General features: G+C 45.5%; 1 protein-coding gene across 1 annotated transcript in view; it reads right to left on the bottom strand.

Moving 5' to 3' along the window:
• Nucleotides 1-1888: 1888 nt before the first annotated feature.
• LOC119378109 (guanine nucleotide-binding protein G(i) subunit alpha) overlaps nt 1889-23870 on the bottom strand; it is a 45287-nt gene continuing 23305 nt past the window's right edge. Inside the window, exons 5-8 of the mRNA XM_037647355.2 lie at nt 22528-22656; nt 17765-17894; nt 13058-13211; nt 1889-11150 (exon numbers count right to left, since the gene is read on the bottom strand). Coding sequence (XP_037503283.1) covers nt 10960-11150; nt 13058-13211; nt 17765-17894; nt 22528-22656 — 604 coding nt within the window. The 3' untranslated portion in view covers nt 1889-10959. The remainder of the gene's footprint in view (nt 11151-13057; nt 13212-17764; nt 17895-22527; nt 22657-23870) is intronic.

Below are 23870 nucleotides of genomic sequence, written 5' to 3'. Positions count from 1 at the left end.
TGCGGCTCTGGCGACAAAAACATGAATGATCCGATGAAGAGGCCACGTGACCGTTGATTGCTGTACGCGGTCGATTTTTTTGTTAGTATTGAAATATTGTTCGTTTCTTTATATTAAAAGGTATTACTCCATAATAATGTACATATAGGCCTGCGTTAGCAGTATGCATTAAAGTGGCGCTGCCTTCGCGTGACGTAATGATCCCATGATCGTCAGCATGTCTTGAGCAACTTTTCAGCGTGCTCATGCAACCGTGAACGCAGCTTCCAGGTCGCTAAGATTTTGGAGCGACATAGTTTTGCTACCTACACCTCGTCTCAGAAATGACGCGCGCTGGTACTCGGCGCGGCCGCGCATATGCGTAGTGACGTTTACGATGACTTGGCTGGCAACCTTGGACGCATGCGCACACAACGCGGTGCAAATCACTGTAACAGCTTATTTTCAAAAGTAGTTGAAAAGATATAAATAAAGGTGGTTAAGCATAGTTACAGGAACTCCTGCGAAATCAGAACAACGATAGCTTTCACAAATCGCGAGAAGGGCTTTCGGCATGGCTATCAGTTCTCAGCGTTGCTGGAGGAAGGGTGCGTCTGTGTTTAGAGCCTTTAAGATCGAAAAATACTGCCTGTAAAATAACTACGTGCTTTTGGGATTAACTACTGCAGCTACAAACACTGCGAAGGGTGAGCTTTCAGTCGCATATCGTAAAAAAATGGGTCGAGAAAAATATCAGTTGTCGGTCCCTTTAACGCTCTCCACACACCTGAGTCGGACAAAACGTATAAATTATTTGACTTAGATTTTAAAGTTTTCGTCGCTGAGCATCAGCAAGCCAGCCCCACCGCAATGGACATTATCGCAACGAGTCAACACAGTTCCACTAAGTTTGCGAACTCTGGGTCCTGCATGCAGCCCAAAACACAGAAATCACTGTCGGGGCCGTGCACCATGAGAGAAGACGTATCTGCCGTTAGTACATTGCGAGTTAGTCTCCCCGTGACGTTACGCTGCCATGACACGTCACTAAGAAGCCGCCTCCTCGATATCGAAACCGAAAGTTTTTTTGTTTTTTTTTAATGTAGCGCTATTAATGCAATCCCAGGCACCGCAATACTCTTTTTAGGGTTCTCGACACCAGTGCTTTTATTTGGAGCAACAGTCAGAAAATATTTAAATTTCGTGTAAGTATTCCTTTAAAGAAGTCCATCGTGTCTTAACGTCATTCTATATGAAGGTATGCCCATTGAACGAGAAGGGCCGCTCTGAAGAATTTATGCAACCATCGTTGCGGAACACCTTAATCGTGCGTAATGGCTAACGGTGACCTCCCCCCCCCCCCCTTCACTTTCACCACCGGCGCCCCTTCATTCTCCTTCGCCCGCCGAAAGACAGACAGCGCGATGTCTCTGCTTGAGAAGCCATCGACGACAGGGCTCGCACGCCGGGGAAGTTATCGCATGCGCTCTTCGTGCGACGGAGATGGGCGGCTCGTTTCATCTCGGCTTCAGCCGCGTTCATCCCCAGCGCTCGCGCGCTTCTACTAACGCATAGCACATACGATGCGGGGTGATGCTATCGATTCGGACTTTATGCGGAACATGACGGCGGCGGCAAGACCCCGCTGAGTGTCCATAATTGCTATCGCAATAAAAGCACTTTGAAATTTGTGATGTCGCTATTCGGTGAGAAATTTCAGTCATAATTCTGACAATGGTTTTCTATCTGTTAATAAACCTATCGTGGTCAAATTAACAACTAATTAACAACTACAATTCTGACAGTATAGTTTATCAGTCTAAGCTAATTTTATCATTTCACTTTAGTGTCCCATTATGGCCATGCATGCATCAAGCAATAATTTATAAACGAATGCACATTGACAAAGTTGTACAAGAACAACCATTTCATTTCATTGTGAATTACAATTGTTCATACATACATGATGGTGCCCTGTGTACAATAACATCACTTTTTTTTATACACAACAACTTCAACTGAGCAGAAGCGATGATACACCATTGTGAGAAAGTGCCGTAAACATACAGACCTTCCAGGCACAGTAAAGGTGCACGGATCAATGCTCTTCGCAACAGCAGCTTGCATGCAGTGTAAGACGGCCGCAACATGCCGGCGACTTACCCGGAAACAAAAACTGTAAGTCACCTCAAGAAGGTCACGTTTGAGAACAGACAAGGAATGCATTTCCAGGCTAGGAATAGCACTCACTGCAGGCACACCACAAATATCTGTTTGGCTCGTGAATCCTTTTTGGAACTTTCCCTATCAAGGGAGCTGAAACATGTCACAGCTGAACGAAATAAGTTTCACCTCCCCTATGCCTTAGACAAAGCTGTGGCTAAGTCTTCTGTACAAAACATGCACACATACATCACCTAGCATGGCAATCGGTTTTCGACATGAAAACGATCGGCAAATGCTCAGCTACACAGGCTCGAAAAAGCAAAAGCATAATTTAGTCACAAAGAAATGCATGTCACAAGTGGTAGATACTTGCAGCAAAGAAAACACACAACTTGGAAAAAGCCAAAAAGTCATTTTAAATTCGGCTACGACGTGGGATATCAAGCTTTACAACACAAGAAAGGTCGTCAGAAATTAATGCTGCGGTACCATGGCTGTACATGACCATGTGACCATGCCTAATCAAGGCAAAAAGTTATTCGGTTCTAGCAAGACTCAGTGCTTCTGAGATCATGCGTCCGGCGGCAATGAGATTACAGAATACGATTGCCCATTTGTGACTCTGGCAATGACACAGAACACCTAGTGTCATTAAAATACGACGAGGGATCAAAAATACCAGGTTGGTGATGACAGAAAACAAGCACAGCAATCACCACGTCCATGTATCTGCTGGCAGTGATTGACAATAAAAATATCCAACAGGCACTGTGCGGAGCACAATAAAAACCTGATCAGGATACCGAAAAATGACACATTGTTAAACACCATATAGAATACAGAACCATAGAAAGACTAGCGAGACAATCTGGTCAACGATAAGCAACGGGGACAGATGAAAATGGCCAACCTAGATTGAGTGAAGACAGTACGAACTGACCCATTACGGCAAGACAGAAGTTTTGTACGGCACCACAAGCACACCTGAAACCAATCTATGTCACATAAATGTTTGCTGAATTTATCTGAATTAAAATTCTAGCATTTTACATGCCACAACCACACCATGAGGCACACTGGGGTTTATTTCGAGTGTCTTGGGGTACCTACCCATTTCTATATGCAGCCTGGGATCGAAAACTTGAGTTCAGTGTTGGTATGCCATGACCCGCCTTGCTGTGCTAGCTTCATGGACAGAGCATTTGGTGACCTGTGCTGTACAAATTGCATAACCACTGGCACTGCCCCTACGTTTACAACCACTGCAAGTGCTCTCTAAAAGAGAGCCAAATGAGGGCACTGCTTGCCGTCACACTGGCTTTGCAAGCTGAATATCACTAAAAACTTTTAAAAACAATAACAGAGTGCTTTAATGCCAACTGCGCTTGTACGACGTACATCGCTCGCTTAATTTTTCACTGTGCACAAGTGATTACCAAATTAATCAAATTAGCTAACATTAGTGAGAAATCGTCAATGCTAAAGCTGCTGAAAAAATCTTGACCTCTTAATTTTATGTCTTAACCTACTGCTATGAAATAGTGCGATAAACATACTTTGGGAGATTGATATTTGTGGTACCACATTTTGCGCTGTGTGGCACCATGATCAAGGCCGACCTTCACATGGGAGCCAACCAGTATTACGAGCACCGTTTCTTCAAGGACCAGTTCCAGAACACCGTGCAGCCTCCACAACCACCTCTAGTTGCACACAATGCAGTCATCTCAAAGCACAGCGGAAATATGCAGGAATGCCCATCTTACGACTACACCTCGGAGCAGTTCAGAGCAAGATGGAGGCCTGAAGGGATGCGCGATTGTTGAACAGAGAATGTCGAAGGGGCCAACAAGAGGATTTGTGTTCATTGGGCCAGTCTTCCTTAGCATCATTTTCATGTATGCCTCACTAACTGTCCCTCAACCTCAACGGTGGAGAGTCGCTGATCTGGTGAAGACAAGTCCTCTTGTCGGAACGATGGCTCGGGCGACATTCAATATTCAACGACCATGCATCACGCAACTTTTACTGCAGGTAGTTTACATCATATTCTGAATCAGCCCACAAAAATGTTAAGACTATTCCAAGAAATTGTAGCTTCATTATAAATAAAGCTAAATGCATTAAAACGACAAATTTTTATTGCAATTTACAAATGCTTTACGGGTATGTTTGGCTTGCACGGTGCCGGGCCAAGGAGTCCCTTACTTAAGGTTAAAACCCGCCACGGCAGCTAAGATGTCCATAAGCTAGACAATGTGGGTTCGGTTGCTGGCCACGGCAGCCACATTTCAATGGGGGCAAATTGCAGAGAGATCTGTGTGCTTGATACTCAGGTGCACATTAAAGACCCCAGGTGGTCAAAAATTAATCCACTACGATGCGTGCCATAATCATATGGTGGTTTTAGCACGTAATGCCGTAGTAACCGTTATTAATTGTTTTAAGCAGTCTATGTCTTCCGAGATAAATTTCTTCCCCGGCAAAAGAAAAAAGAAGACTGCAACATTTTTGACATGCCACCATGCCAAGGACTTCAGTGGTCTCAAGACATTTGGAAGATTGGCCATTCTCCCAATGCAGCTTTTGGTGAGCATCTTGGCAATAAAATTAGAAGCCTTGGCTCTAAGCACACCCAATCTACTAAATGCACGTTTGACTGCATGTTTTTCCCTCACGCCCATTCTTGATTTTGTAAGTCCACTAATTAAATCTGTGCACAACTACTAGTGCGAGCAATGTCCTTTACTGTTTGCATAAAGCCCTCAGTTATCTTTAAATGCTTGGCGCAACATTCGGTTTGGACAGCCGACATCTGACAACGAAGGTGAACATCGAACACTGCAGTAAAATTGGCAGATAACATCTCCAGCGACCAGGGCTGTTATATAGTGTTTTCAGCCAAGAGTGGAAAAAATTGCAGATGTGATGAGCGAGAGAAGCCTTGTGTGCAGGCCACACTAAACTGTGCCAACAGCAAGTTCATAATTTGATATTACCCGCTTCTTTCTTTTTTTTTTCTTTTTTTCCACAGAGTTGAACAGACAGTGGTATCTTAGAAAATACACAGCCATGCCCATAAACATAGTTATATAATTGCAAGGACAAGTGACCTGTGCAGACAGCTGGACTGACCAAAAAGGAAGGACGATGAGTGCTACACAGTGGAGTGGTGTGTTAAGCAAGGAAAAACTCATAGGCCGACCATTTCTCTCGTCTCAAACCAACGTTATACGACGACAAAAGAAGAAAAATATACAAAGTGAGGAATGACAATACACTGCTCAAGTGTGGAGTGCTGATTACAGCCACGACACTTCATGCAATGTCGACATAGTGCAACCGTACAAAGCCTTCCAAAGGCTAGCAGCTGTGGCAGAGCATATGCCAACCTCTACAGCCAGCCTGCACGTCTTGGACTGCCATAACCTGCCTGCTCCTACAGTGGTCATCGCATACGGCCCATCAACATTAGGCACATTTGCACTCGACTGTTTTCATATACAACTGGCAGTTAACGTAAAAGAGATAGTTTGGCGTGCGCATGTTGAGCCATAAACATAATGCTAAAAATCGAAACTATGTGTGCAGCGCTTTGCAAGAAAACAAAAGGCAGCGAAGAAGTCATTTTTCCTGAAGTGCAGCGTACACGTAAACACTTGCCAACTCGCTCAGTTTCCAATCCTAACCAAAAACAACTGCTTAAGGTATACAGAAGTAAATCTTCACACACAATTTGTAGCAGTAGCTGCGAAGACTAGCAAGGTCGTTACAAGACATCATTATGCTGAACAGCTTGAAAACAAGGCAAAGACTTCAAGAACTTGTCTGATGCTGCACAACAAAAGGGCTCTGCAAGCAAACTAGAGGATTACGTTTGGTTTGCACCAGCTTTGTGGCTAAAATATACCGCATTAAAAATATTTTATTCAAGCCTTCTGCCCTGGCATTCCCACAGACACGTCCTCCCCAAAGATGACACTGAACAAGGTGGCCTGGCAAAGAATGAAACCGGTTGATAGTGACACATCAAGGTACCAGCGAAAGTACTGCAATATCAGAATATGCCCAGTAAAACAGATGAATGAAGCATAAATCCTAAACACCTAATAGCGCATTCCAACTGTGGACAGCAAACTGACTGCACAAGCAAGCATCAGTTGTAAAGGAATGGCTACAAGATTTATATCCTTCCGTAGCACAGCAAAAGCGCTGTACCGAGAAATCCTGCATGTAGTTAACTGCTGTCTGTTGAACTTTAGAGCTGTCACTATTATGCCACAAGACATCCATGACATCTGCCATCACTACGAGAGTGACTACTGCACGAAGGGCAGAGCAGTAAAATTGATCATTGCGGAGCAGTGGCATCACGGTATTACTTCGCATGAAAATATGCTCGTCACTCGGAAATCGTTCGTTAAAAACAATTAAACAGCAGAGAAAGCTGCATAGACTCAACCGCTGCAATTTACCGCGAGGTGACCGACTCTAAACAATGCCCAACTGCCACACTCATTTTCAGGGGCGCTGCATACAGACATTTGTGCACGATGATAAAGTTGCTGCTGAGAGTAAAAAGGGAAGCACAGTTCCCACTTCTCTCGCTATCTTTTTTTTGCTTATTTTCTCACCACTGCCCGCGCAACTACATTTTGGCACACGGCTACCGATTCCATGAGCAAGAACGGCCCAGTTTCACCTGAAAGGCAAAGCACTGCATGAAACAGCTATACAAAAGTTTGCAGTTTTGTCAGCAATATGTGCGATGGTAACCATTCATGAACTAATTCAACGAACATGATGTCTGCAGCGCACAGGCAGACACGAACACAGCTCACTCGATGAGTGCATACGACACAAACAGAAGTGAGCAAGCGCAACATTCTCGCTTCTTTGCGATAATGCCAGCTGTCATGACAAGGGGTGCAAAGGTCCGGGGATGTCGGAGGAGACAGTCACAAGAAGCAACCAACAACCTAGGCTCACTCAACCTTTGCAACCGCCATTTCCATCTTTGCTAATCAGAGCAACGGCCCGACTGCTCCAGGCCTAGCCAGGAATGCTCGCCTTCCTTGCCTGGGTGCACACAAGACGGCACATGCTTTCCCTGGATTCCACAGCGCACTGTGATTGCACTTTGTACGAACCGCAATAACAATGCCGACGCCAAAGTTTGACCCGGAGTGTCCCTGAAATTCCTATCGCAATAAAAAGCTGGTCGACACATTGGTGTAATCATACTGAATGGCATAAGGCACAAAGTGCCATAAGTGAGATGCTCATTACCAAAGATTGGTGCCAAGAAAGATGGCCACTGCTGTCACAGTTTCCTTTTCTTACCACTAATGCAGAACAGCCCGACAAAATTTACAGCGAAGGTTGGCGAAAACAGGGCATACTGGAAACACTGCATGACCAGAGCAAGGCCCAGCTGAGTCACAACACGTACGTTGACCGACGCTCCACAAATACAAATTGTAATTGAAAGCGGGGTCTGCTCGACGAGCTCAGTGGTCGGGAAAGGCACTGTTTGTTTTAAGGGGTTGCAAAAATTACTGTCCTTGCAGTCTAATACAACAGCACAGCGCATACCTGCCAAGTTCCAGAGAAGGTTAATAAAAACGCACAACACACGCAATTTAGACAAAGTGATTACTTTTATTGACACTTATCACAGTGAACCTTCCTGTGTACTTGTACCAACCCTCGCAAAGATGTGGTATTTGTAGTCACCATAAATAATGAGCCGGGTAAGAAACTACACTTTCGAGGAAACGCGATCTTCAATGTCATCGTTACATCATGGTGCTGGGAGAAGGCACGATAAGTCTTGGAACGAGGCGCCTTGGCACCAGAGACTTGCCGTGGATAAATGCAGCACTAGGAGGCAGCTAAATGCACGATATTCAAGCGACAGGTTTCGCGCTGTTGCACCAAAGCATGGAGCAACAACGTGGACATAATACAACAAAAAGCAAAAGCAAAATTTTCACTGTTGTCCAATCAAAGACACCTGAACGTCGTTTCACTGAGGGATGTAGTTGAGCCAGTTTAGAATAGCCACAGTAATGCCAAACCCTAGGTTATTATGCACGATGGTGGTGCTACCATCATGATATGCATTAGGCAACGGCTCCGAGTCTCGGATACAATGAACAACTGTGGCAGCACAATTAGGTTAGAGCGAACGTGGAAGTGGCGTAAGCTCTACCACGCTTCTTAAATTTGCACCTTCGCAGGCACGGCGATCAAAAACCTTCGTGTCACACAACTGCCCAAAGTCCTTCCACTCCTTATTGAGCAGATGCCGATGTTCCCAATTTTGAGTCTTTGTTCACCACTGTGGAACCACTGTGGAAATGCTTCAGGCTCGATGGACTGAGCTAAGTGCAGAAGACATTATGAATTGCTTCCGTAAGGCGCCAAGAAATCCACAGCAGAAAGGCTGCCTTGATGAACGCAAGTCCACATGTCGAAACGTTGGCTCCAGCGACATTCAGTGTTCAGCAATTTCTCATCACTCGAAGGCTCTTTGTTTCGCTGAACTGTGCTCTTGCATGGATTCCATAAGGCGAGGTTTGTGGGCCCAGAAGCAATGGGCGAGGCTGTCGCATCTCTCCACAATCTGACATAACACGTCATTGACAAGCAATTCACCAGATCTACCATCCCCTGGAAAGACTTTGTGGGTGCAGAAAACGATGCCGAGACAGCGGACACACTCACTAACAAAGCCATTGCGCACGAAATACGATTAGAAGGAAAAGACTCCCAGAAAAAATGTTGAGGATACTGACCTGCCACCAGCTGCCATGACAGTTTCAATAGCAGCTAGTTACATGGGCTCCATGAAACTGCATTTTGGCAGCAAGGGCCTGAACATATGGCCACACTAAAGAGGCTAAAAAAGCACCGTAGTAGGGTGCACCCTAGAAAAGTAGACAAAAATAGGCTTTCTAAAGAGACAAATGCTGTTCATAACTGACTCTTCACTTTTATCGATAATATTGCAAGTCCACTTAACTACAAACTTCATATTCAAACTCAATAGGCATGACCATCGGGAAAATTGCAAACGAGCTCGACTGCATAAAATATGACTGCATAATGAAATAATGGCTATAGCTAAATAAACTAAATTCCCCTTGAAAGTCCCATAGAGATACATGTGTTGAAAACCTCGTTATAACGATGTAAAATTGACCTATAAATGGATATAAGGAAATAAAATTGTCGCCAAAAGCAAAAGTTTATGTAATCATGCCTACTAAATAACTTGCTGTGGTTTTCAGTGTGTGAAAGCAGCTGCTCACACTAGTGGCCTCCTCCGTGCTTACTACCACAGACCACATCTTCCTCAATAAGTGGGCATAAGTTCATTTCAGACAAAATTTTACTAGCACTCTTTCATTCATTCCCCGTAGAACAGCACATCGGAACCACCTTCCCAGATCAGCAGCTGGCATCCAGGACAACTTGTGCTTCCAGAACAGTTTAGCTGTATACTGAGGCTTGCAAAAAAAAAATACAAAAATGTGTTCCTGTGTTCCCCACCATCTTTTTTAGCAAGCACTTACCATGTTAGATGTAATTTTGTAACCAGTAACATGATGCTTCTATTTTGTATTATATTTCTCCTGTTGCTAATGCCATTTTAACACTCCCCTCTGTAATGCCTTTGGCCTCAGGGGTATCAATAAATACATAAAAATAACTAAATAAGCAGCCTGAGCACTGTCACGTCATTATGCAAACACAAAACTGCAGCATGGACTTCCATGTGACAAGTGAAGACTTACTGCCCGCCAGAAAACGTAGAACATGACAAACTGTAGCAGACCCAAACTTGTCGCTTGAAAATCGTGTGCATCGTCAACAGCCTGAGCGAGCATTCCACGGTGGCCATATGTGGAATTTGCCTAGCCCACAACAAATGCACGCTTACAGCGAATAAGAGATGTAACGAAGGTATTTCCACATTGCATTGAGCCACCTGTCTACAGTATCAATATGTGCCCCTTTGGAATCGCATTCAGACTCAGCTATGTGGCCACACCGACAGTGTCCTTAGTGCATGTAAGAATCCAAAAGCGATTTGCGAAAGACGGCTGATCTGGAACCCTTGGCAGGTACGACACTGACTGCGTTCTCAACAACCAACCTACATCACAGAGGAGAGTGAGAGGGCACCACACACAGCAACTGGGGCCATGAATTCCTTGCTATAATACACACACAACACACTCGCAGGGAGGAAGGTAACAGAGTGAAGGCTTGGAAGCAAAGCACTTTTGCTCACAGCTAGAAAAAAAAAATGCAGGAGTGGCAAGAATTGATCCCTTACTTAAAAAGTAACCGTAACGATATCAAAATAAATGCCATGCCATTGTGAAATATTACCGCAACAGAATCAGGTCATTTCTTCTTTCTTTTCTTTTTTTCTTGCATGTTTGTGGCAAGCTTGAAGTAACATTAAAAATAAGTGGGGGGGGCTAGAAAGAAGATAAGTGTTGCGGCTGTGACTGCTGAACACAAGGCATAAAATATATAAAAGAAATGCAATTCATGCAAGCGACAGCATTGCACGGGAATAAATTCACGCCTCGACTCGAACCACATGCCACGGAGCATCCCTGCCCTCTTCTTTGGCAGTCCACTTGCTTCCCTTCCACAGGAACACCTGGTGCATAAGACGGCAGCAGGTCACCATCCAGTTTCATCTGACACCACTATGCAAGTGGCTTTGGCAACGGTAACAGACAGTGATCCTGCTGTCAAGAGGAGGGGCCATCGACACGTTGCCTTTTGCATTCAGAAGAGACCACAGTCCTTCAGATTGTTCTTGATGATGACGTCAGTCACAGCGTCAAACACAAACTGGATATTGTTGGTGTCGGTAGCACACGTGAAGTGTGTGTAGATCTCCTTGGTGTCCCGGCGCTTGTTCAGTGACTCAAACTTCATTTGTATGTAGGCGGCCGCTTCTTCGTACGTGTTGCTGCCTGCAAAGGCCAAGGAGACATTACCAGACAAGAAAGCTACACTTCAGCGTGACTAAGCAGTGCTAGTGCCAAACAAAGGAAGCCGAAAGCCGTTTTGTTTTCTTAGAAAGTTGGCGCGGTTAAGCGTGGCGGCACCCACGAGCATAGGTCGGCAAACTCACTCATGAGTTGACTCACTCAGACTCAGATCAAGCTGTGCGTCTGAGTCTGGATGAGTCCGTGCAAGTAATATTCTAGTGAGTTTTAGTCCGAGTGAGTCCCGTTGAGAAAAATTTTCGCCGAGTCTGAGTCCGACTGAGTCCGGTAGAAGAAAACTTTCGTGAACCTGAGTCCAAATAAGCCACAAGCGCAAAGTATATTTCTTGAGTGAGTCTGAGCGAGCTCCACATTTTTTACCGACTTATAGTCCTATCTACTCAACTTTAGTATTAGCATCAGCCTTATGTCAGCTCACATTTATATCACGTCTACTTGCATCTACTCATGCATACTTCAGCGCACTAGCGTTCGTACGCCAGCTCAATATTTATCGATCAGAGGCATCAGTTTTGACATCCCCCCCCCCCACTGCAATCTTTTTCACTGGAACTTCTTGATAAAGATATCAAGCATGAGTCATCTCTGTCAATAAAAATGTCATTACTTGATTACAACTCATAACTCCTATTTGAAGGTATGGGATGAAAAGGCATGAAGTAGAGCACCGATTATATGATATATTGATGTTAAAGGGCATTGAAACAATGGTAGCAAAAGCTAATTATGTATACGCTAACAGACTCATGAGATGACTCACTCAGACTGTAGATCGAGCCGTGAGATTGAGTCTGAGAGAGTAAGAGTAGCATTTTGGTGAGCTTGAGTCACAGTGAGTCCAGTTGAGAAAAATTTTAGTGAGTTCGAGTGAGTCCAACTGAGGAAAATTTTGGTGAGTCAGTCTGAGTGAGCCCCAAGAGCAAAATATACTTCATGAGTGGGTCTGAGTGAACTCCACATTTTTTGCCGACCTATGCCCACGAGCGAGTGAATGAAGTTTAAAGGAAGAGGGGGAAGGACACGCCCGCAGCGGCAAGAACGCCAGCTCGAGGGGCACAGGCCCGCCTGCCCTGTCGCCAAGTTGCAAGAACAGTTGTAAACATGAATTTCTAATATTCCAGGTGGTTTAGTGATTGGATTGGATTGGAAAAACTTTATTTTTTGGACTGGAAAAACTATAGCGCTCGTGTGTCTCTTGCTTGTCCTTGTCTTTTGTGCGCGCTAAAAAAGTTTAAATTATGGATCCATACCAACTTGCCCAGTTATCTGTCTTACTGAAACTATATTAGTTTAGCGATCACTTGCCAATTTTCATAGCAACCTACAAGGAACAAGCAACTATATACAGTGGGCCCAAAAAGAGGCAAGCATCAAGAATGTAGCAAAAGACATTTATTCCATGGGCCAGGACATGAAATTTTGATATTGAAGGCTTTAGTGAGGTGGGAAGCCATCTAATCGCTCCTGTGAAATAATGTTATTGGGTACCATTCATGGCACAACAGTTTTTGCTGGGGTGGTAGCCAAATAAGTGTCGCTGGCTTTGACACCAGCCAATGTGACACTTGCAGACCATGGTATCCTTACGAGGGCTCGTCTGCTAACCAACTGAGAAATTGTAGATGAAGAAAGACCAGCCGAAACCTCGCTGCATTTCAAAAAGGAAGCACTTTCATTCTCTGAAAATCTTTGCTTTAAGCGCATCTGACAACTTTTGAACAATTAGCACATGAAAATAATTGTCATTTCAGCTGGCATTTGCACGAAAAAGGCTAAAGCGCAGTGATACAGCAGACAAAGGGCAGTGCCTTATCTTTAGGTTGGCATTTGCATAATTGAAATTGCCGGAATAGGCCTGGAACAGTGCTTGCCTGTGTACTCTGGAAAGCAGATGGTGAGTGGTGACCGGGTGATCTTCTCCTCGAAGAGGTCCTTCTTGTTGAGGAAGAGGATGATGGACGTCTCCACAAACCACTTGTTGTTGCAGATGGAGTCAAACAGCTTCATGCTCTCAATCATCCGGTTCTAGAAGGGAGGAAAGCCACTTGCTGTTTCATTGTGTCATTTCATATGTAAGCACTAGCGCAGGCTTAACTAAACCTTGCTGTAGGAAGAAGAAAGGAAGCAATCAAATGGAACTCCTCTGTTCATCCAATGCTGTCATTGTGCATACATGACCTTTGAAGAGAGCCATCCACCAAAGGCACTGCATAAAATGTGCGGATTCATACAAAGCACAACCACAGGCAGATGCTGGCAGAAGTAAGGACTGCGTAGAACACTTATAACCACCATGATGTGGCAATGTATCTCGGAGGAGCCCAGAACAGCGCTTTCAGGTGCATCCAGTAGGGGCAGGGGAGGGGGGTGAAAATACAGCAAGGTCAGTGCAGCGCCTCCCTTTTAGATGCGAAGTATCTTATGGCGGAGTTCAATCCAGTGGTGGTGGTGGTGTGCGGCGTGACCACCCTTACTGCGCATGCACATACCCTTTCCACTCGCCCTCTCCACTTCCCTTCTCCACTACCCCTCCCCCTCTCCACGTTCTCTCTCCCTCCCCCTCTCCACTCCTCCTCTGAAACGCGGGCTAGACATGCCGAAATTCTCTCCTGCGCAACGCCGCGATGAGCACCAGCGCATGCGCGTCCCCTCCCCCTCTCCTACGCTGCCCCCCTCTCGCACGCCTGCCGACTGCGTTCCCCGCTCGACCTGTGAGAATTAACGGTCAGGCTAGAGGGAAGACAAGACGCGCGTAGCGTTCCTCTTCGCGTTCCACGACGCGAGGTCGGTAGCATGCCCAAAGAATGCCAACGGAACGCGATCGTGCAAGTGCTCCTGCTTCGCATCGCCTCATGGTCCTCTTTAGCAGGAAATGGTGTAATTTTTTTCTAGCAAGCACAGCTGCCATGGCCATGCGACGGCAACTTTTTCTTCCACCAGGTTGAGATATGAAGTGCGTTTTGTCACACTGACCTCTAGGCAACGTGTGTAGACTTGTGTCACTCACAGACGCAAGTCTGTTGCCACCATCCTCATGAGAATTTCAGCATGCATACAAAAACCATCTTAGTACAAAATAACTTTTAACCCTTTAAAGCTCTTTGTACAAATTTGTGTACACAACTTGCTTTTGCTAGCTGTCTCAACTAGTGGCTAAGGAAGAGCAAAGTACATTGAGATTTGGATGAATTGAACCTTCTGCATAATCATTTCGCTGAAGGCACAACCGTGTTCGATGAGTGACATATCACTTTCCATGAGCCACATCAAAAGTATAATTTTTGTTTGCTTGGAATGAATATAACCGAAAACAAAAGAGCACTATATTTCTAGCCTGAGATTTGATTCTATTAATGCAAAAACAGAACATCATTACTTCAAAATAAATAAATATTTAATTACAATAAATTGCTATAAAACACACAAATCAATGTATTATGACATTATTTTTGTTCCAATAGAACAGGGGTCTCAAACTCGCCTCAGCTAGCGGGCCGCAGTCACGAAATTTACTAGTCCCGCAAGGGCCAGGACAGTGATGAAGGCAAAAGCAGGAGAAGGAAGGGGGGGGGGTGTTGCATCTGAAGGAATGTGTTTCCCATATCTCATATATGGATCACTCCTGAAGGAGATTTGATACGGCGTCAGGATTCAAGAAAAACATATCGATACTAATCTCCAGAGTGACTCAAATCAGGACGCTGACTGTGAAATACTGTACAGTCGAAGCCACTTATAACAATCGCACCATATAACGATCTATCGGTTATTACGACCATATTTGAATGCACTTACGATGTTCCTATGCTAACCATTGAAGCTTCGTCTGCATATAGCGAACATTTTTCAAGGCCTCCTACTTTTACAACGAACACTTTAGACACGGTTGCAGTAAAAATATGGCGCATACGAAGCGAAAAAAAAAAAAGTTAAAACAGGCCTTCAAAAGCGTAAGAGGGGCGTGCGCTCGCGCGTGCCTTGCTCCAGTTTAATGCGACTAAGGTATCCCAGATTGGCGAGCACCGCACGCAGATTTCGGACGCTGCGAGCGAGGTCGCTCACTTTCCAGCCGTTTCTTCAGTGGCAGAATGGCAGTGAGGGATAAAAATATAGAAGGCAGCGTGAAGCCTTGCGGTCTGCTTTCGCGCGGTAACCTTTCCTGACACTGTTCTCCACAGCTACGGCTGCCTATGATGAACCAAACAATGCCTTGGAACACAAAGGCATAAATGCACGAAGTGATAACCGTGATAACTTTTCATCGGATAAAGGTTCACTACGTTCCTAAACTCGTCGACACCACAATGTGCAGCAAAAGGTCGTCCGTCTTTTCAAAATGGCAGAGGCCGGTCGATCGGTGATTGCGACTTCCGTGCAATTGCGGCGATGCCTTTGCGGATAAGCATCAGAAAAGAGCGAAGGCGAGGTGGTGGCCGTCGATGAACGTGCCACTATGACTTATAGCCGACAATCTTATTGCAGTCATCTGCAGATATCGGCTTCGCTGCACATGTGGTGTACACTGTGCGAATTGACGGCGGTCCGAGTGCGCCATGCTGCCATTTGGAAGTTCGTCGCTCGGAAGTTCATCGCCACTGCGTCGTGCAAGACCGCTTTAAAGTGCACGTCACTTTGTAGAAACTAAAGTAGCTCGCTGTAGTTCAGCGGCGCGGGCACCGAGAAACGTCGATGCACTGACAGCAAACGTATCCTGCATGTCTGATTAGGCCACAACCCAAGCTCGCCGCGCATTGTTGTGCAGGGCCGCGAGAACATCGCGGAGACGTAGAGTGCGCGTTGCTTGCAAAATGCTCGTCTTTGCCGCGTTGAGCGAACAGGCTACTCGCCGCACCCGTGCACGGTCCGGAGTGAAGCAGGCACGAAGAACATACAAACGTGCACATACAGTATACAGCGAGCGGCCCAGCAGTCACTCCGTGAGCCGAGGAGATGACGCGCTGCACGCAATAGCCAGGGATGATCGGCTCCACGTGCAGGTACCGCGCGTCGGTGAAACAGTGTCAGTTCATTGCTCCTTCCACTAGATGACATTCATATAGCGTTTTTTCCGAAGCGGTTTCAAGAAATAGCGTGGCTCTGGTAGAACACCTGCTTGCCATGCAGACGGCATGGGTTCAATTCTCACTCGAACCCGAAGATTTTTATTATTTATTTTATTTGAATGTTTCTCGATTTTTCGGTCACGGACAAGATGATTTTTCGTTCACAACTAATGACATCGACGCTGGAATTTCTGTGAAACTAGCTCTTTAACACTATTGCGTTAAAAGGAAGAGAAATTAGGCACTGCGCGTCATGACCTTCCGCAAGTGCTTGTGATCATTAAATCAGCCAACGGCCATATCCTTCCCTTTGGTTGACGTAGTTGGGCCTGTCGATGAGCCAATTTGCAAAGAGAAGAGAATGATTTCTAGCTGTCTTTGAAGCATAAGTGTAACTTCCTTGCCACTGGCAGTGCTATATTTGGCTCACATGCTCACAGGAGTCTTAACTACTGATCGGCAGTGTTTACTGACCATGTTCAAAAAGCATTGCAGGGCATCTTTACAGACATGTTTACTGTAGGGGTGTGCGAATATTCGAAATTTCGAATATTTTTCGAATAGTGTTTGCTATTCGATTCAATTCGCGCTGGAATTTTACTATCCGACTTCCCAAAAACAAATCAGTCACTCCGATTGAAAGTGCCCCTTCAGATTTTCAATATGCTTCACCTCATTACACTCTCGTATTGCGGCAAAGCTGCCTTTCAAGCTCCGTTACGGTCGAACATAGCCAAGACAGTCGTCAGATTAGAAGTGGTCCCGAGATTTTCAATATGCTTCACCTCATCACACCCCCACATTGCAGCAAAGCTGCCTTTCAAGCTCCGCTATGGTCGCAAGTGTATTAACTCAAGAAAACGCTGGTTCCAACATGGAGATGAAAGATGTGGCAGAAGTTGGGGCTCAATTAATGCTGTTTTGGACCTGAAATATGGCCAGGAAGTTCGAAAAATCGGACGCCGAAGCTTGTTAGCATCCAAAATTTCAGATGTTCTTATTCTTATATATATCAACATCTACGAGGCAGATTTGGAACTCCGGACTTGAGGGGAGCACACCCTTGTCCGCCACATCATTTGGGCTTCCACAGAAGTTGAAAGAGGAGGAGAGGCTGAGGAAATGTACATAAATACAATTCGGCCTCTACATTGCCTCATTCTTGATAAGACAACTATGAAACACCACCCCACCAGCGTTTCATCAACCTAGCGAAAAGAAACACTTTCATGTTGCTATCTCATAAGAACATACTTAGGAATCCTATCCAACTTTTTTTTTCTGCAATTTCGCTTTGAAGTATGCGAAAAATATTCTAGAAATATTCAAGAAATATCCGAAAAATATTCAATTCGATTCGCACTCACACTTCAATATTCGAATTCACTTCGCACCCAAATTTGTGCTATTCGCACAGCTCTAGTTTACTGCACTTCAAAGCACTCCAGCCACTGGATACGACTTGCCTTTTTTGTTCATTAGCTGCCTTGTCAGTGACACTGTAAGAACACCCACCATTTCCTCGTCCTCAGCCAGTACGAGGTCGTAGCCGCTCAGGGCCACACAGAAGATGATGGCAGTCACTCCTTCAAAGCAGTGGATCCACTTCTTGCGTTCAGACCGCTGGCCTCCTACATCAAACATCCTGAAATATAGGAGAAAGACACGCATCGTCTTTTCATCTTTGTTGTTCGCACTGTTCTATTTGCAAATTTGAAATACAAACGTGGCGGGTGTTTGGTGCTTGTCCTGGCACTCATACTTTTTAAGAATTGTCCAATACGTCGGGCATCTAAATATAGCCACACATACGAGCTTCAAAAGATGTGTGCTAGTGTGTAAGGAACACAACAGTGTAAGGAACACAACAGTGCAAGAGCACTTGGCTTCCCTTGGGTTATGTCAAACTGCAAGATTATACTGAAACTTGCCATGCCTGGCCACGTTATAGGGAAAAGGTGCATAAAAAGGGCCACTGAAACCTGTTTCATGACCCATTTTCAATACCACATTTTCACACACATAACCCACCCTAGCATATAGCCCGCACCCCAACCTTCAGTGAACTCCAGGGTTCTCACGTATAACCAGCGTGCTAATCTGAAAAATGAGGACTAGGTAATTACAGTTCTGCAAACAGTCACCATATCGTTTTTAAAAGTCTAAACAACAGCTGTGAAGGTGTCAGTCCTGTCATCTGATTCAGTCAATCGTCGCTAGTCTCCCTGCTGCCAACCGAAGCTTTGTCGCCGCTCTCAAGACAAAGAAAGTCTTCGGAACCATCTAAGCTGTTGGTTATGCCAAATTTCTTGAAGCTTTTCTTTTGCATACCATGTTGGCTGTGATCGCCTCCCACACACCTACAATCCCCTGGCACAGCTGTCCAATATGCATCCTGACAGTGTGAAAGCATGAAGACCATCTGCCATATACTGGGCATATAGCTACAGTAGAACCCCGCTGATACGTTTTTGAAGGGACCGTAGGAAATAAACATAAGAGACGGGAAACGCAAGAGCCGAAAAACGGGAAAAACGACAAAATATTTAGTGGTACAGAATTTTATTTAAATGCTTACGTGTGAATAAACCGTGCAACGTTGCCTGGTGCTTTTACTCATGTCCAAGCAGCACGAAAAGTTTTTCGAGCACCTGCAGTCTCACATCCTTTTCATAAATCTAGTGCCTCCACGGCCGACACCTGACAAGCGATCACTTACGGCGATACCTTCGCGAGATTGTCGCCGGCTGCGCCGGCGTCTCCGAGCAATACTGTAGGACCATTGGCATAGTGTCGGACCACCGTGGCTTGTAGTAAACGGTCGAATGCCTTGCGACAGTAGAACTACCCCCGAAAGCGGCTCCACCAACTCCTAAATTTCTTCACTGGTGCACACATTGGTGCACTCAGCCACGGTCCAGTCGACGGATAGAAACGCGGAGCTGGGGACGGCGTCATCTACAGAAATGTAATCAACGTATGTGTTTTTTTTAGCACCAACAGCTGTAGGCATGAGAGAACTAAGCACACGCAAGCACGACCAGAGCGGCGAGTCAAACCGCGAACCGCGCGCACAACCACGTGAACTCCAACCAGCTCGAACTCCTCCGTCAAATAAACGTGATGGCAGAAGTAAATGCCAATCTCGAAGGCCTTGCTTTCGCAAGCAACTACGTCATACAGTCAACGTACGATTTTTCAGACTCCCTAGGGACCGCGAAATCGTCCGAAAAAACGAATTCATGCTTTTTATTCCGCTCAAGCGGTCAAATCGCTACAGCCACGTCCGAAATAGCTTTAATGCCTCCCAGTACACTTATCAGGCATTTTGGTGCGCGCCCAGCCTCTTGATACGGTACCTGCCGCGAACCCCCGGCCGCTTAACTACGTGCCAACCGCCACTTGCAAATTTGCGTCTCGCGATGAGCGCCGCTGATACCAGCAAAGCGCAGAACAGATTACAGCTCTCTCGCATGGAGCGTTTGGAAACGATGACGCGGAACGCAAAGACAGTCAGTCATAAGAGTGGACGACTCGCCCGGCTTTCCCCGATGCGTGTGCGCATGTAAACGATGCGCACACACGTCGCCGAATCTCCGCCGATACGCAGCATTTGCTGCCGTGTCAAGCCGATCGTTTCTAGTTGTGTGCACGTCGCCGACTAAGCTGACGCCGTCACTGTACTGTTGCTGTACCGTACGCACGCATTTATCACGAAAGGGTTCGGGATGCCCACTCCATTCCTGACCGCACACGTGAGCGGCAATGGCTAGCTGGTTTCGTCCGTGAAGGCAACGCATCTGTGCGGCGCACTTTGCGGTCTCGCACAAAGAGGCAGCATGAATGGCGGCGCGGCGCGTTTGGGTTCTCGCCTATTAAATGCGTGCAATACGCATGAAACTGCGCTAAGGCACATGCACTGCCGAGCAGTTAACTGAAGATGCTTATCATAAGGGTTATCAGGGATTAAGCCGTGCTGGCGCGTTTGCCACCTGCCGCCATCACGTCTCCTTGCATTTCCGCTGCTTATCCGTAAGACATCGCCACACAACGCCATGATAGCGGCCCCTTTGAATTTCTGGTCTGCTTCGCCCCATAACACTTCGGCATTGCAGCAAAGCTGACTTTCGGACTCTGCTACTGTCGCAAACAGATCGACTCACGAAAGCGCTGGTTCGAACCTACGAGATGATAGATGTGGCAGAGGTGGGGGGCTTCAATTAATGCCTTTCGGACCTGCAATTTGGGCAGAAAGTCCGAAAAATCGGATGCCAAAGAGTTTCACCGTCCGAAATTTCGGACGTTCTTATACATTGACGTCTATGTGGCTGGTGACGGTGCCGCAAAAGCGTCCGAATTTTCGAGCATGTCCGGAAAATCGGGCGTCCGAAAAATCGGCAGTTGACTGTAGACGCCATATTTGCAATACAGATCTCGAAGGCTATGCTTTTGTTATAAGTAAATGCCAATCTCGAAGGCCTTGCTTTCGCGAGCAATTACATCATAGACGCCATGTTTACAATACAGATCTCGAAGGCCATGCTTTTGTTTGCGTCAATCGAAAGTATCTGTCGCTTGCGCCTCTCATGCGGCTAATGTTATGGTCAAACCAGGCCAAGCTGCGTGAAAAGTCACCATGGCTGCTCTCTTCGGTACTCACTCAGTCGGCCCGGAGTGCACTTCGCAACGTATCGCACGGGAACAGTCCCACAGTTATGATGTAACAGTGGGGTTCCCAATACATTGTACCCTATGGGAGCTGTGCTGGGACTGGCAGAAAACGACGTAACAGGCGGCAAAACGCATCAGGAAGGAATGTAACAGCGGGGTTCTACTGTGCTTCATGTGGGCCTTCAATGGCTTAATGAGACGCACGTCAAATAGAGCATGAAAGTCATGTTGCTAGGTACAGTAAAAGCTCGTTAATTCAACCTGCGCTTAACTTGAACAAATTTATGGTCCCCTTCAAGTTTGAACTAATGAGATTTTACTGTACTATGACAAGGTCTGTGCCACCGTCAGCGAGGCAAGCTTTCGCCGTGTGAGTGCAGTGACCTCGCAAGGAGTCCAGCACCAGCACTGACCGGCATGACAACAAGGCACCTGGACTTCTCTCTCACATTGCTTCAATCCAGTCACCGACAATGTCACTGCTCCTCCACGAATTATCTTCCGCCCGCACAATTCCTGCAGGCAATGGTGCACTTGGTAGCGACTTGTACTTGAATACCAAAAATGAGTGCAGATTGGCATGATCAGCCAAGGCACACATCACTGTGCACCACAGCTTGGGGTTTCCACATTCTCTTGTGCTCAAGTGTTCTTTTATTCACATTACTTGCTTCAGCCAACTAACCAAATCAAAACAATGCTACCACGTGAATCTGCTTTGTCGTGCAGAGTGCAAGTGGGGGAATGAAGGAACTGAAGAAAGAGGAGATTTGAACAAGTGGGTTGTCTGCGACCTCCATCGAAGTCTTGATGGTTACCACAGAGCTCTCCTGGCCAAAGGCATGTGCACCACAGCAAAGGGCACTGCTAAAGCGGCTGTCAATTGTGCGCTGACTACTGCTGTTTCAGCATAGGGCCTGTCAAGCTCGACAGTGGCTCCCCAAATGGGCACATGGAGCCCCACAATATTTTTCAATGTTGAGGAGGGACCCTTCATCAGAAACACATTTTTTGGGCAGATTATTGTGAAAGTTTCAAACCTTACTTATTTTTATGTGCCGATTTCAATGTGTAATTATTTTTTAATAAACCATGTAGTTTCTAAACATCAACTATTTATTCTATTGTTAGGGGCAAGATCTTTTTCTGTACTGAGATTTACGAAGAAAATCAACAGATCACAATAACCTTGAGTGAGAACTGTATACAATAAAACAAGAATGGATGTTCTAAACCCATTTTTAACACATGGTATGGTACACTGAACATTGCCAAGTGAGTCAATGTCAAGGCCTCAAAGTAACAGCAGTATGCACCAAGCAACAGGCATAGGTCAGGCATAGGTCACATGGAGACCTGGTCAAAAACTCTCCACAGCTAAGTTTTAACCACAGTACGTTTAAAACAGATATGCACATTAATGAGGTTTTCCTGTAATTTGTTAGTTGCTCAAATATTCCCTCCTTTTACTGAACGTTTGGCCATGGTTGAACATTCTGCAACACTTGAATAGGCAGTTTTCAAATCAAATGCGCACATAATGAAGAAAATATACAAGTTGCATTCAATAATAAATTTACGATTTCCAACTCAACCACCACACTCACTTGAAGTGCAACTCCTTGAAGACAAAATGTGTCTCGACAATGCCCGTTGTCTTGACCCTCGTTCGTAGCACGTCCTGCTGTGTTGGTGTGTAGCTTGGCTGTGAGATGCGGTCCAATGCATTCAGGTAGCTGTGGGAAAGACAGCAATGTTACTGCAGGCCTATCATGGCATCAAGTTGCACAGAGAAACAAAGAACCTTAAAATTTGGATTTGAATATGGAACACAGTAGAATCCTGATAATTCAAACCACACGCCTTGTCCCAGCAAAGCTCAATATACTACAGTAGACTCTCATTAAACGGAACATCAAGGGACCAAGAAAATGTGTTCCATTTAACGGGAGTTCCGTTTACTGAGAGATGACCAGTGGTGTGGAATACAAGTACGAAACCAATAATATCAGAAATAGTAGTTCCATTTAAGCAGCAGTTCCATTTAAGAGATTTCCGTTTACTGAGAGTCTACTGTATTTCATTCCTGTTTTTTCAACCACTGAATGAAGACAAGCAATGCCTGATCTATTCTTGCTAGTTTTTGATGTGTTGGCTGCCACATCACAGATTATTTTGTTCCTTTATCTTGTTCATTTCTTTTCAGATTTCTTCCTTTACTCTTTTTGCTTTTTTTTTAGCAATCAAAGCAACCTTTGGGTGCTTTGGAGCAGCTTGGAGCAGGAAGAGTTTCCATTCGAAGCAAGAAAACCACGGTTCAGAGCAGTGACCGGCAGCTCACATGCTGTTATCATCTGTGAATGCGATTAATACAGGGGTGCAACAGCCGAAATAGGATTTGGAGCACTTTTTGGAGCAGCAAAATGTTGATTTTGGAGCACGAAAATCCAAATCTGGAGCAGGTTGCGAAAAAAAAACCTTGAATTTTTTAGCCGAAATCCCAAATTTGGAGCCGTATAACAAAGAAGGCTTACTTTTAGAAAAGAAAACAAAAATACGTAAAAGCCATTCAACATCAGCTAATTCGTGAACAGTGCACGTGAACACTGCTATTTCAATAAAAGCAGTGTGCTGAGCCACCCCATAGTGCGAACAATTATTAAGTCAGTGCGAACAATGACTAAGTCCACATTAGCATTTGCAGGACCTGTCAAATAATTCGACAGGCACTGGAAATGCTAATGTGGACCTGCGAACCTGGCAACCTGGAAATTTGGGAGATTCGTAAAGCAGGAGCAAGTGGGGGTAGCGAGAAAAGAAAACTGCCATACGCTTTTGTCTACTGTTTCTCAAGGCCACAGAAATGTCATACACAGGAGCTCCAAATGATTGCCAATAATTTTTTAGACGTCAGCAGTCATACTAGTACTCGCAATTACATGGCACGTGC

The sequence above is a fragment of the Rhipicephalus sanguineus genome, unplaced genomic scaffold (assembly GCF_013339695.2).
Source record: "Rhipicephalus sanguineus isolate Rsan-2018 unplaced genomic scaffold, BIME_Rsan_1.4 Seq691, whole genome shotgun sequence".
Taxonomy (NCBI): Eukaryota; Metazoa; Arthropoda; class Arachnida; order Ixodida; family Ixodidae; genus Rhipicephalus; species Rhipicephalus sanguineus.
Note: the sequence above shows the minus strand (reverse complement) of the source record. Positions and strands in the feature narration are given on the sequence as shown.